Here is a 12,527-nt window from a genome sequence, read left to right as displayed (position 1 = left end):
TTTATGGTTCTGGGTAATTGTATCCTGTATTATATTAAAGAATTAATTATATTATTCGATTCTGTACATGCTATACAACTTCAATGCTGTGAGGCAGTAATTCACAAGTGGTTACTAAAACATATGTCCTGTGTATAGTAAAATATATATATATACTAATTACAATTTTTTTACATTATTGGGTAAAAAAGTGATATAGGGGTATCTTCGCATAGGGCCCACAATCCAGTGCTATGCCCCTGGCCACGATATAATAATTTTCTTGCATGTCATCCAGAGCTTCGTAATTTACTATATAGATTTTTATATGATAATGTTTTACTCTTCACTCCCACCTATTTACCTCTCAGATACAGTCTCGATTTTAATCATCTTGCAACATGCAGTATTGTTCATGATGTATTACTCTCCGGTTCATATTAATAGTGCATAAGACTTTGATGTACCTGTATTTTTAATGGCATGCAGATTTCAAGACCATATACCGCCACCTATTGTATGTTTTTTTAACTCTCATCTTCTGTTTCACACCATTTTACATTTAGGGGCTTTTTACACCAGGTCACTTTATGTGTTTTCTCTGATCAGATAGCTATCAGATTGTAAAAAGATCAGGTGTAAATGCCCTCTGAAACGTTTTTGAGACAGATTTAAATCGCTCTAACCACTTCAGGAGGTGGTCTGGAATGCATTTCAGACGAAACTGGACAAGTGTATCTGGTTGATGAAACCAAATATGACTGATTGCTATCCAGGAGGTTATTTTGTGTGAAGAAAGAGGAAAGCTGGTCAAACACCACACGTTCAAGAGTCTTGGAAATTTTAAATGCTGTGGGGAAGGTACCAACGGAAAGAGATGAATTGAGATGAATTGATAATGTGGGTGAGAGCAGGGATAACTGATGGAGAGATGGCCTGAAGGAGATGGGTGGGTATGGGATCTAGGTGGCATGTAGTCGGATGGTTATAAGCAAAGACCTTGGAAACGTCCGCTTCAGATAGGAGAGAGAAGGTCCAGATGTCAGAGGGGATAAACTGTCTAAGCAGGATAAGAGTGGAGCATTCTAATGATTGATGACTTGTATACCCTGTTTACCTTGCTGTATCATACCTGTCAACATTGGGATTTGAAAAAAGGTGAAAATTCCTAGACCTTAACAGGCCCCCTCCCTGCAAAAAATGACTCTTAATATTTTTGTCTTGTTTACAGTACAAATAAAATGCTTAAATTAAGATGCATGTTCATGATGTGCAAAATAACCCAAGAAAATAGACAAAAATATAAAAATGTATGTGAATTTGCGCTTAAAACAAGCAAAACAATTGGGTAAAGTCTTGAAATAAGTTTACTTTTTTCTTAAAAACTTAAGAAACATTTTACCCCATTGGCAGATTTTTTACTTGTTTTAAAGGGACATTCCACTTTTTTTTTGAAAATATGCTCATTTTCCAGCTCCCCTAGAGTTAAACCATGATTTTCACCGTTTTGGAATCCATTCAGCTGATCTCTGGGTCTGGCGGTACCACTTTTAGCATAGCTTAGCATAATCCATTGAATCTGATTAGACCATTAGCATCACGCTAAAAATAACAAAGAGTTTTGATATTTTTCCTATTCAAAACTTGACTCTTAGTTACACATTTACTAAGACCGACAGAAAATTAAAAGTTGTGATTTTCTAGGCAGATATGGCTAGGAACTATACTCTCATTCTTGCGTAATAATCAAGGACTTTGCTGATGTAACAGGGCTGCAGAAGGCATAGTGATACCACGCACTGCCCGAAAATAGTCCCCTTGAATACTTACACTGGCAGGGGACTATTTATCACTACGCCTCCTGCAGCCATGGTACGGCAGCAAAGTCCTTGATTATAACATGGCAAAGATGAATGTACATTTATATATTGATTCAATAGATTTATAGCATTTTGAAAAAAAAACCTTGTCATTTATTTAATGAAGTTCTAAACGTAGGTTCGAGAGGAGCCTAAAACATTCAGTCCTGTCAATCATCTTGAGAGCCTATTTAAGCGAGTTAATCTCCACGCCTCACATTGACGATTCATCCGGCATCCCTCCTCCTCCCCAATTCTCCTCCTTTATCTTGCCCCTTTTCTCTCTCTGCTCAGTGTTACAATGGGGGGGGGGTTCTGAACTTGGGGCTCGAGCCGAGTCTCGGGTTCGAGCTCCCTCTGAGGACAGCAAGCCAAAGTTCATTTTACCATCATTCAATAGACTGAATGCGCAGGCGAACTAGTGAATTGCATTTTGCGGAAAAATCTGTTTTTATAATAAATCTCTGAAAATCAAATTATGGATTTGAATTTTTAATGTTATTATAACCTAAAGATGCTATGTGAAAGTTTGAAACAGAAAATAGTGGTTTTCATCTTGTCACTTTCTTTGTATAGAAAACACATTTTTACCCAAATTAGTCAAAATGTTTTGGAATGTCTAGGTTACGGATGTAACCCTCGTTCCCTGAAGGAAGGGAACGGAGACGTCACGTCGTGACCGACGAATTGGGAACTCGCTTAGAGAGACCAATCTGCTTCGTTTACTACTAAAATGCCAATGAACTTGGCATTGAGGTATTTGCATAATGCTGGCGCCGCCCCGCCAGGTGCGTATATAAGCCGCAGCTGCAGAATACGAAATTAGCTTCTTTTCGCTGAGAAAGCCGGGAGAATGTGACCGGCCGTAACAGCAGGGAGCAGCCCTGTGGCGACGGGACGTGACGTCTCCGTTCCCTTCCTTCAGGGAACGAGGGTTACATCCGTAACCTAGACGTTCCCTTTCAGTCGGTCACTACGACGTCACGTCGTGACCGACGAATTGGGAATCCCTACCAAAACGCCACTGAGGGCTGACCTCTTCCAGTGTCTGCAAAAAGCCCTCCGGTTCCACTTAAGGAGATGGAGAAATAGGATTAAGGCAGAAGGCCGGGCACTAGATGTTCCTTTAACCCCACAGTAGTGCCAGCGACTGGGAAGCGCCCTATCTGAGCGGGATAGGAACGCTGCGGAAGCCACCGCCCCGTTAAGGGCAAAATGGTGGGCGAAGACAACCATAGTTGAGGTATAAATGACAGCCGTGGCTGTGTAAGCAAAGCAGTGCTCTGCTAAGGGAAACGTGGGCTAGTAGGATTAACCCCACGGAATAATACTCACAAAGGAACCCGGTGGGACCCAATGTGGAGCCCGAGCCAGACACGTAGGTTCGCGAGGATACAGCTAGTGAAAGGCTGACAGCCAATGCTCCGCAACATCGACTGCCAAGGCAGCGGAGGAGGGACAAATCAAACCATTACGCATTTTTGTCCTATTGGCCTTCCATACTGACAGTTATTGTGGAGCACCAGTCGGAGGCTGCAAGCCGACGTGCGAGTCTGCTCTCCGTGCCCTCCCTGGTGAGGAAAGAACACGAGAGGATACAGGCTCGATACGAACACTGTAAAATCTAATGAACGTATTAGGTGTCGCCCAACCAGCAGCTCTGCAGATGTCTGTTAGCGAGGAACCCCGAGCGAGTGCCCAAGATGAGGCAACACTCCTAGTGGAGTGCACTCTCAAATTAAATGGACAAGGGATGCCCTGTAGATTATAAGCAAGGGCGATAGTATCAACTATCCAATGAGACATCCTCTGCTAGTGACAGCTTTCCCTTTCTGCTGACCACCATAACAAACAAAGAGCTGGTCTGAGGTCCTGAGGCTTTGCGTGCGATCCACGTAGAATCGCAGTGCGCGTACGGGGCACAACAAAGCCATGGTTGGGTCTGCCTCCTCCGGGGGCAGCGCTTGCAAGCTCACCACCGATCTCTGAAGGGAGTGGTGGGAACTTTGGGCACGTAGCCTGGTCTGGGTCTCAGTGTTACCTCGAGACAGCGGGACCAAACTGAAGGCACGAATCGTCAACAGCGAATGCATGTAAATCCCCTACTCTCTTCACGGAGGCCAATGCTAGCAGGGTCAGAGTTTTCATTGATAAAAACTTAAGACTCGCAGACTGCAAAGGCTCGAACGGGGGTCCCCGCAGGGCTTTCAGCACCATGGACAGGTCCCAATAGAAGGAGGGCGCGAGGGGTTTAGCCTACGAGCGCCTCTTAGGAATCTAATAACCAAATCATGCTGGCCAACTGATCTGCCGGTGATAAGTGAGTGATGAGCAGAAATAGCGGCGATATCAACTTTAATGGTGGAGGGTGACAGCCTACCGTCTAACCTATGTTGAAGATATAAGAGCACAATGTTAATAGAGCATTCTCTGGGGTCCTCGCGTTGCGAAGAGCACCAGGTGAAGAAAAGGTTCCATTTAAACGCGTAAGCCCGTCTTGTGGACGGTGCTCGTGCCGCGTCGATGGTGTTAGATACCGCTTGCGATAAATCACATGAACCTTGCGCGCGCTCAACGACCATACATGGAGATTCCACAGGTCGGGGCGCGGGTGCCATAATGTGCCCCCTCCTCGAGAAAGAATGTCCTTCCTCAGGGGAATCCGCCAGGGAGGGGCTGTCGCGAGGAGCATTAGTTCTGGAAACCAATTCCTGGTCGTCCAGTACGGGGCGATCAGTAAAAAGGCTCTCCTCGTCCTGCCTGACTTTGCACAGAGTCTGTGCGATTAAGCTCACTGGAGAGAATGCGTATTTGCGCATCCCCTGTGGCCAGCTGTGTGCCAATGCATCCATGCCGAGGCTGCCCTCGGTTAGTGAATAAAATAGGTGACAGTGGGTATCGTCCGGCGACACAAACAGATCTATCTGCGCACGACCGAACTTCTTCCAAATTAGCTGAACCGTCTGGGGGTGGAGTCGCCATTCGCCGGGTGCGCAGCTCGGGAAAGCGCGTCTGCCGCTGTATTGAGCGAACCTGGAATGTGAATGGCATGAAGGGATCTCATATGCTTCTGACTCCAAAGGAGGAGATGACGAGCGAGATGCGATAGGTGACGAAAGCGCAAAAAACGCCTTGACGGTTGATAAACGCAACAGTCCCAATGTTGTCGGTGCTGACTAATACATCCTTCCCTCGCATCTCCGTCGCAGAGTGTACGAGTCCCAGATATACAGCCCACTGCTCGCGGCAGTTGGGGTGCTATGCACAGCCCTGAGACTGCAAGCCCGTCATACGTGGCTGCTCACCCCGTGCTGGAGGCATCGTATGTACTACAGAATGCCAGGAGACCTGTCTCAGGGTCATATCTTGCCCTCAGAAACGCTAGGTCTGACCACGGGGTAAAACTGAAACGACACGCAGGTGTAATGGTTACACAGTGTGTGCCGGTGCACCACACTCTCCTCGGGACTCGGCCGCGAAGCCAACGCTGATACGGTCACATATGGAGCAGCCCGAGCGGTGTCACAGCCGCGGTTGCTACCATATGCCCCAGGAGCTTCTGAAATTGTTTCAGAGGGACCGCGTTCTTCCCTCGAAATGAACCGAGGCAAGTCAGAATTGACTGGATGCGCGCTTTGTTAAACACGCCGATAAATCGATCGAGTCTAGTTCCACACCGAGAAAAAAGATCCTCTGCACGGCAAAGTTTGCTCTTTTCCCGGTTGACCTGAAGACTTAAACGAGCGAGATGCCGAAGCATTAAATCTCTGTGTTCGCGCAGCGTCTGCCGAGAACGAGCTATTAAGCCGACGTAAATATAAGCAGAAGGCGAACACCGTTCTCTCTCTCGGGGGTTTTAATGCCGTCTGTAATTGACTTTTTGTGGTGTTTAGGTAGGTTAATGCCCATCCATTACGGGGCTCCGGTAAGAAGTGTGACAGGAGACAGGCAACAGTTAACTCTTTATGTAGCACTTTGAGTATTAATATTCATAGCAGCATACAAACATGGCCACAAGGTATTAATGTGGTTTTCCTGAAATACACAGAGGAATTATATATCAATTTAAGTCAGCTAACATAACATTGTTGTCAAATAATACAAATAAACATGATATATACATCGTGTGGAGTGAAATTGGTAATATAACATAAAAGTTTTAACCACAATATATATAACTGGCCTTTTACATCATAATTAACATTTATATTAGTAATAGAAACGGATTACTCAAAGTACAGCATTGCAATGAAGTATTAATGTTAATTGTTATTGTTTAAGGAGAACTTACATGCATCCACGCACATTAGTACCCAAAGAAAATGGCGGAGCGAGTGTCTGTGAAAGTGAAACTAAAATGAACCGCAAAAGCGGAACTACGCCATCTAGCGGCATATAATAAAAGTCTCAAATTAAAGTTTCATAACCTACTCATAGGGAATTTAGAACAGCCGCCCCCAGATTAGCATAGCTAATATGTAATAAAGTAAATTCCCTAGTCTCCGGGATTAGTTTCATCTCCATCAGGAATTGGTGGAAGTCTTACAAGTTTGGCTACAGGCCTTAAGTATAGACGATCCTTGACCTGTATTTGAGCTGACCTGATATGTCCATCAGCACTGGGTATCAGTTTAACAACCCGACCAACTGGCCAGCTGGCTCTAGGAAGTTGTGGATCCATAATCATCACCACTGTGTTCTCAATTAGATCCTGTGTTTCCCGTTGCCACTTCTGTCGAGTCTGTAAGTCAGGCAGGTAATGTCGGGTGTAGTATAACCAGAAGTGATCAACAATACTTTGAGTATGACACCAGCGGCGCTTGGTTACAGGTTCTGGAGTGTAAATAACTTGAGGAAGCGAGGCATCCCGTCGGCCCATAAGCAGCATATTAGGAGTGACTGGGTCTAAGTCCGCTACGTCAGATGAAACGTAACCTAATGGCTTGCTATTCAGAATACCTTCTACTTCGATTAGGACAGTACTCAGCACTTCCTCTGGAACAGGTTGACTTCCTATAACTACTTGCAGGGCAGACTTTACCGATCTAATCTCCCTTTCCCAGATGCCTCCGAAATGTGGTGCAGCCGGAGGATTCAACTTAAAGGTGATCTGATAGTCAGATAGCAGCTCCTGCAGCCTGGGCTCCATTTCCTTAAAGGCTTGCCTTAATTCAGTTTCTGCTCCTCTGAAATTAGTCCCTTGATCTGAGAGAATTTCAGATGGTGTCCCCCTTCGAGCGATAAAACGCCTAAGTGCCAATAAGAATGCATCTGAATCAATACTGTTAAGAAGGTCAAGGTGAATACATCGGGTTGTCAAGCACTTGAAGATGATTCCCCATCGCTTCTCTGAGCGTCGGCCAATCTTAACAATAAAGGGCCCGAAGCAATCAACTCCAGTCGAGAAAAAAGGCGGTTGGTTGAGTCGCAGACGAGCTGAGGGTATGTCAGCCATAATGGGTACTATCGGCTTAGCCCTCCACTTCTGGCACTCCACACATTCCCTTTGATGTTTTTTAATTGCTTGCCTGCCTCTCAGAATCCAATAATAGCGACGTAGTTCCGCGAAAACCCTATCTGGACCTGGATGGAGTAAACGCTCGTTGAAGTGCCTTATGAGGAGCTTAGTCACTGAATGGTGTGGGTCTAAGACCACTGGGTGTATCTCAGTCTCACTGGAATCAGACAGTTTCCGTAGTCTACCACCCACACGGATTAGTGCCAGTGTGTGATCAAACTCTGGTGCAAGGGTATGCAGACGGCTGGATACGGGCACCGGTTTTGCTGTCTTTAAGGCTCTAAACTCCTCTGAGAAAGATTCCTCTTGAGCCTGGCTCAGTATGCAAGCTTCTGCACTTCGGTAGTCTGGAGTTTGCGCATTTGTATCTTGGGCAGCCGCCCCGTGAAGGAACTGGTAAGTGGCATCAACCAAGGCTTTCCATGAGGTATATTTTGATACATCAGGCATTCCAGAGCTTTGGTCATTTGTTGCTAGGCCACAGAAAATACCTTTCTTTGCTTCCGCAGGATCATCATGGATTTCTGTCATGGGTGTAGTTGGCCATTGCTCTGGTGGTTCCTTCAAAAATTCTGGACCTTGACTCCACCTACCTGGGCTTGCTATCTCAGTAAGTGTCCGGCCCCTGGTAATGTCATCTGCCGGGTTATTTGAGGAATCAACATACCTCCATGTGTGGTCTCCAGTGAGCTCTTGAATTTCGGCTATTCTTGTTCCGACAAAAACCTTATATCGGCAAGATTCAGAGTTTATCCAGGTAAGGACGGTGGTGGAGTCAGTCCATAATGTCACATTTTTCACAACAATGCTCAGTTCCTGTTGGAGAAATCTGGCTAATTGAGCACTGGTCAGCGCTGCACACAACTCAAGCCGTGGTATTGATAGCTGTCGTTTGGGGGCAACCCTGGAGCGAGCCATGACAAAGGAGGTATGGACTTCTCCATTCTGCTCAATAAGCAGATACGCAACGGATCCGTAGGCCACTTCTGATGCATCACCGAACACATGCAGGCTAAATCTTGATGTTTCCACTGCAAAGTTGGGGGGAAGATAACATCTAGGCAACTTGATTTTGCTAAGGTTGGGTAATTCTCTTTCCCAGAGGTTCCACTGCTCCAGCAAATTTGCAGGTAAGTTCGGATCATCCCAATTCCGTGGTTTGGTCCAGAATTTCTGGATAAGCACCTTGGCCCTGGTAGTGAAGGGAACAATAAACCCTACGGGGTCATATTGCGATGCTAGAACTTTGTAAAGGTGTCTCATTGTTGGGGGATGCTCTCCTATTGCCCGATGCTTATACCCTAAATGATCTTTGAGACAATGCCACATTAAACCGAGAGCATGTTCTAGAGGATCCGGGGTATACTGCTGAAGCCACAGTTCAATGCTCTCAGAACGTGCTCCTGCTGGTAAGTGCTGGACTACTGATGGAACGTTAGAAGCCCATTGCCTTATCTCAAAACCCCCAGAGGCTAAGAGTGGTCTCATCTTGTCAATTAGTTCCTTAGCCTCTTCAGGGGTTGAAAAGCTCTGTAGACAGTTGTCTACATAGAAACTCTGCTCTATAGACTGTAACACCTCTTCATTGCCAGGCTGTTGTTCTTGAACATGTTTACGCAAAGCAAAGGAGGCACAGCAAGGACTGCAGGTCGTTCCAAAAGGCAAGACTTGCCATTCATAGATGTCAGGCTGATCCTCCCTCCGCATGTTCCTCCAAATGAACCTCAGCAGGGATCTGTCCTCCGGCAGAAGTCTCACTTGGTGAAACATCGCACGGATATCACCACTAATGGCAACAGGATACTGCCGAAACCGCAGGAGAACTCCTAGTAAAGAGGCACCGAGGCTGGGCCCAGGAAGTAGTTGCTGATTAAGTGAAATTCCTTGATGCACGAAGGAGCAGTTAAAAACCAGCCGGTCCTTGCCGTTGTGATGGACAAGATGATGCGGTATGAACCACGACTCCTTATCTGTCCACAGATGCTCCGTTGGTATTTTGACAACATAGCCTGCATCTAGGAGTTTCTGTATTTCGGCTTCGTAAACTTTAGCTCTTTCTGGGTCTTTACTCAGGCGCCTTTCAGAGTTCCTGAGGCTGGAAAGAACTGATTCCTTGGTTCCTCTCAAGGCGGTAGCACCCTGGACACGAAGAAGTGGGGTAGCGTAGCGCTCAACGCCATTAACTTCCACTCGCTGTGTCTTTGTCTCCAGCATGTTTATAGCCCTTTGATCCTGCTTTGACCGTGTTACTAGCTTCTCACTGCGATATGGCAGTACATCTAGCTGCCACAGTCGTTCGACATGTTGGTAAACCGGATCTGGTATTGGTGAGAGGGAAGTAAATAAACATTGCTGTGTAGGTACCTGATGTGATAGGAGTCCATCTGGTCCCTGGAGAACCCAACCAAGCTGCGTATTTACAGCTGCTGGGCCACCAGCTGGTCCTATTCTGATAGGCTCTTTGGCTGTGATCAAGTTTGGGTAGTCGGACCCGATTAACAGAAGAGGCTGGACCTTATCAAAGGATGGAAGAGGGATCTCTCTGAGATGATAATAACATTGCTGAAGTCTCCTAGTTGGGTATGTTTGTTCAGACAATGTAAGGAGAGGAGCCGTAAACACACCCATAAGGGTATATTTTTCATTTGGGTTTGACTGGGTGGAAAGCAGTAGATCAACGGACCGCCCTTGTAACACACTTATATCATGCCGAATGGTGCGTAGGGTCATAGTTTCATTTTCACCCTCAAGACCTAGCCGCTGGACCGCTTCTGAAAGGATGATGCTCCTCTGGGCACCATCATCCAGAATGGCATACGTTGGTATGGAGCTCTTGCCTTTCCACAGCAGCACTGGAACCACCTTTAAGTAAACCCGTCCTGTAGAGCTTGGAGTCGACAGATAGGCACGAACTTGAGATGTCGTAAGCAGCACAGTGCGAGAAACTTCCAGTGCGATACGATGTAGGACCCCAAGATGAACCTCGCCACATTCTGAACAAGGCTTCTTTAGTGTACATTCTTCACATTTATGACTTGTACGTCCACATTTCCAGCATCTCTTGCCATCCTTAATCCACTTCAGAATCTGTGCAGGCGAGTGTTTAGTGATTTCATTGCACTGTGACAAGTAGTGTTCCTGACTTTTACAATACAGACATAGGCGCTTGAACCTATTAGCTGATTGTTGGGCACCTGCAGTTTCCGTAGCAACCAAATGTACGGTGCTTACCTCTTTGGGCTGATTACTTCCATGATAGACAGCGATGGGCCGAGCTGGGGGCTTTAGTTTAGGCTGACGTTCTCTACTTGCTTGAACCTTCTCAGTTTGATAGCGCTGCACCATTTTTGATGATAAACGCTGGGCCTCTGCCTTTACTTTCAGCCAGTCTGCAAGGTCATGCAAATTATATGGGTTTAGGCTAACAGAACTCAGTCGGCCCCGTAACTGGAGGTGTTCAATAAAGCTATCTCTGTAGTACTTCGGTAACTTACTGAGTAACCTATCAACGTGTCCTGTACAGGTAAGCTCTCGCCCCTGTGGTCCTTCAAGGGACATCAACATGCCCACCAACAAGTCAACATTTAGAGCGAAACTCTGGAAAGCCTTTGCATCTCCTACTTTAACGTCAGGCGAATTTAGGAGGGCCGCTATTTCACTTTGTGCCAATTGGTGAGGTTGGCCGTATTGGCGTTGTAAACTGGTCATCGCTGCTGTATAAGGTGCTGAATGATGCCGGCATGCTTGTGCAATTAACTTTGCCTCCTCCAGAACTAATTGTTCCATTAACACCCTATATTTATAATGTTCAGTAAGCTCAGTACGGGGATTGAGGAGATTGTCCAAAGCCATCTTTAGGTCTGTAAACTCACGCTCACTGTCATTCACAAGCTTAGGCAAAGCTGGAATCGGAACTGGCTGGAGTGGAGGGCCCACAGGCGTTGGCTGGTAAAATGAAGCAGGGTACGAAGGCTGAAGAGGAGGGGACACAGGCATTGGTTGGTAAGTCGAAACCGGAGTAGGGTAATGTGGCTGGAGTGGAGGGGACACAGGCATTGGTTGGTAAGTCGAAACTGGAGTAGAGTAATGTGGCTGGAGTGGAGTCTGAGAAGATAGTAAGGTAGAATGATATCCTGTCACAGATGACGTTATCCGATAAGGATCTGACCTGGCGAAAGACTGCTGTTGTGATTGACTTGGTCGATTCGCCTGTAGCTGATAGACTGGTGGCACAAAGGTTGTGTGCGCAGTAACTATTGGCAGCTTCACTGACGTAACTGTCTGTGGTAGTGATGAAATGATTTGGCATGAGGAGTGAATGTCTGCTGCACTGTATGAAGTTTGCTGATATGCTGCTGTATGTAAAGCAGTGATATCAGGATGTGATATAGCCATATCAGGTGCCAAACTGGGTCTGGTCTGTGTCATATGCCATGGAGTTGACTGCTGGGGAAGATTTCCTGTGCCAGCGAAAACGGGCAATGGATGTCCCAAACGCCAAGGTGCGATCGAAGGGACAGCGGTAGCCTTTGGTCTAACCGGAGGTAGCAAAGTAACCTCAGCCTGTTCGAGACAGGGCAATACAGGCGATACTGTGCCGCTGCTATGAGAATTATGTTCAGACTGACTGTGAGTCATGTTTCGTGCTGCTGGTGTAGCAAGCTGACTAATAGAGCTCCCAACATCTAGCTGCCTCACAAGGTCACTAAGTTCAACGTTAATACTGCTCATATGGCTTGGTCCATACTGCATGTGTTGCTCATAACCAGAAGGCTGTTCAACAGTCGAGACTGGGTCGGCCTGTCCACTGAGAATCAGCTGTGCTCCTGTATGATCTATGCTTGATTGTGCATATGGCCTATCATAAAGTCCAGGGACTGGCATCAGCGATTTGGGTAATGCTATATCATAGTCTTGCAGATGAGCAGGCAGCTGACGTACTCTGTCCTGTCTACGGACAGGGTGTGTGGGATCAAGAGGATAACTGTGGCTCTGTCGCTCCATTGGTCACCGTAATGAATGCAGCATCCGGCTCGAAGGACCAAATGTAATTGACTTTTTGTGGTGTTTAGGTAGGTTAATGCCCATCCATTACGGGGCTCCGGTAAGAAGTGTGACAGGAGACAGGCAACAGTTAACTCTTTATGTAGCACTTTGAGTATTAATATTCA

At 46.4% G+C, this 12,527-nt stretch overlaps 1 protein-coding gene across 1 annotated transcript; it reads right to left on the bottom strand.

Moving 5' to 3' along the window:
* Nucleotides 1–5,706: 5,706 nt before the first annotated feature.
* On the bottom strand, nucleotides 5,707–12,395 carry LOC129421346 (uncharacterized). The gene is made up of 2 exons (XM_073862854.1): nucleotides 6,130–12,395; nucleotides 5,707–5,873 (listed from the first exon to the last, which is right to left on the bottom strand). Exon 1 carries the CDS (start codon nucleotides 12,358–12,360, stop codon nucleotides 6,334–6,336), a length of 6,027 nt encoding a protein of 2,008 aa, XP_073718955.1. The 5' UTR covers nucleotides 12,361–12,395; the 3' UTR covers nucleotides 5,707–5,873; nucleotides 6,130–6,333.
* Between the last annotated feature and the right edge of the window lie 132 nt (nucleotides 12,396–12,527).

Source organism: Misgurnus anguillicaudatus, chromosome 24 (genome assembly GCF_027580225.2).
Source record: "Misgurnus anguillicaudatus chromosome 24, ASM2758022v2, whole genome shotgun sequence".
Taxonomy (NCBI): domain Eukaryota; kingdom Metazoa; phylum Chordata; class Actinopteri; order Cypriniformes; family Cobitidae; genus Misgurnus; species Misgurnus anguillicaudatus.
Note: the sequence above shows the minus strand (reverse complement) of the source record. Positions and strands in the feature narration are given on the sequence as shown.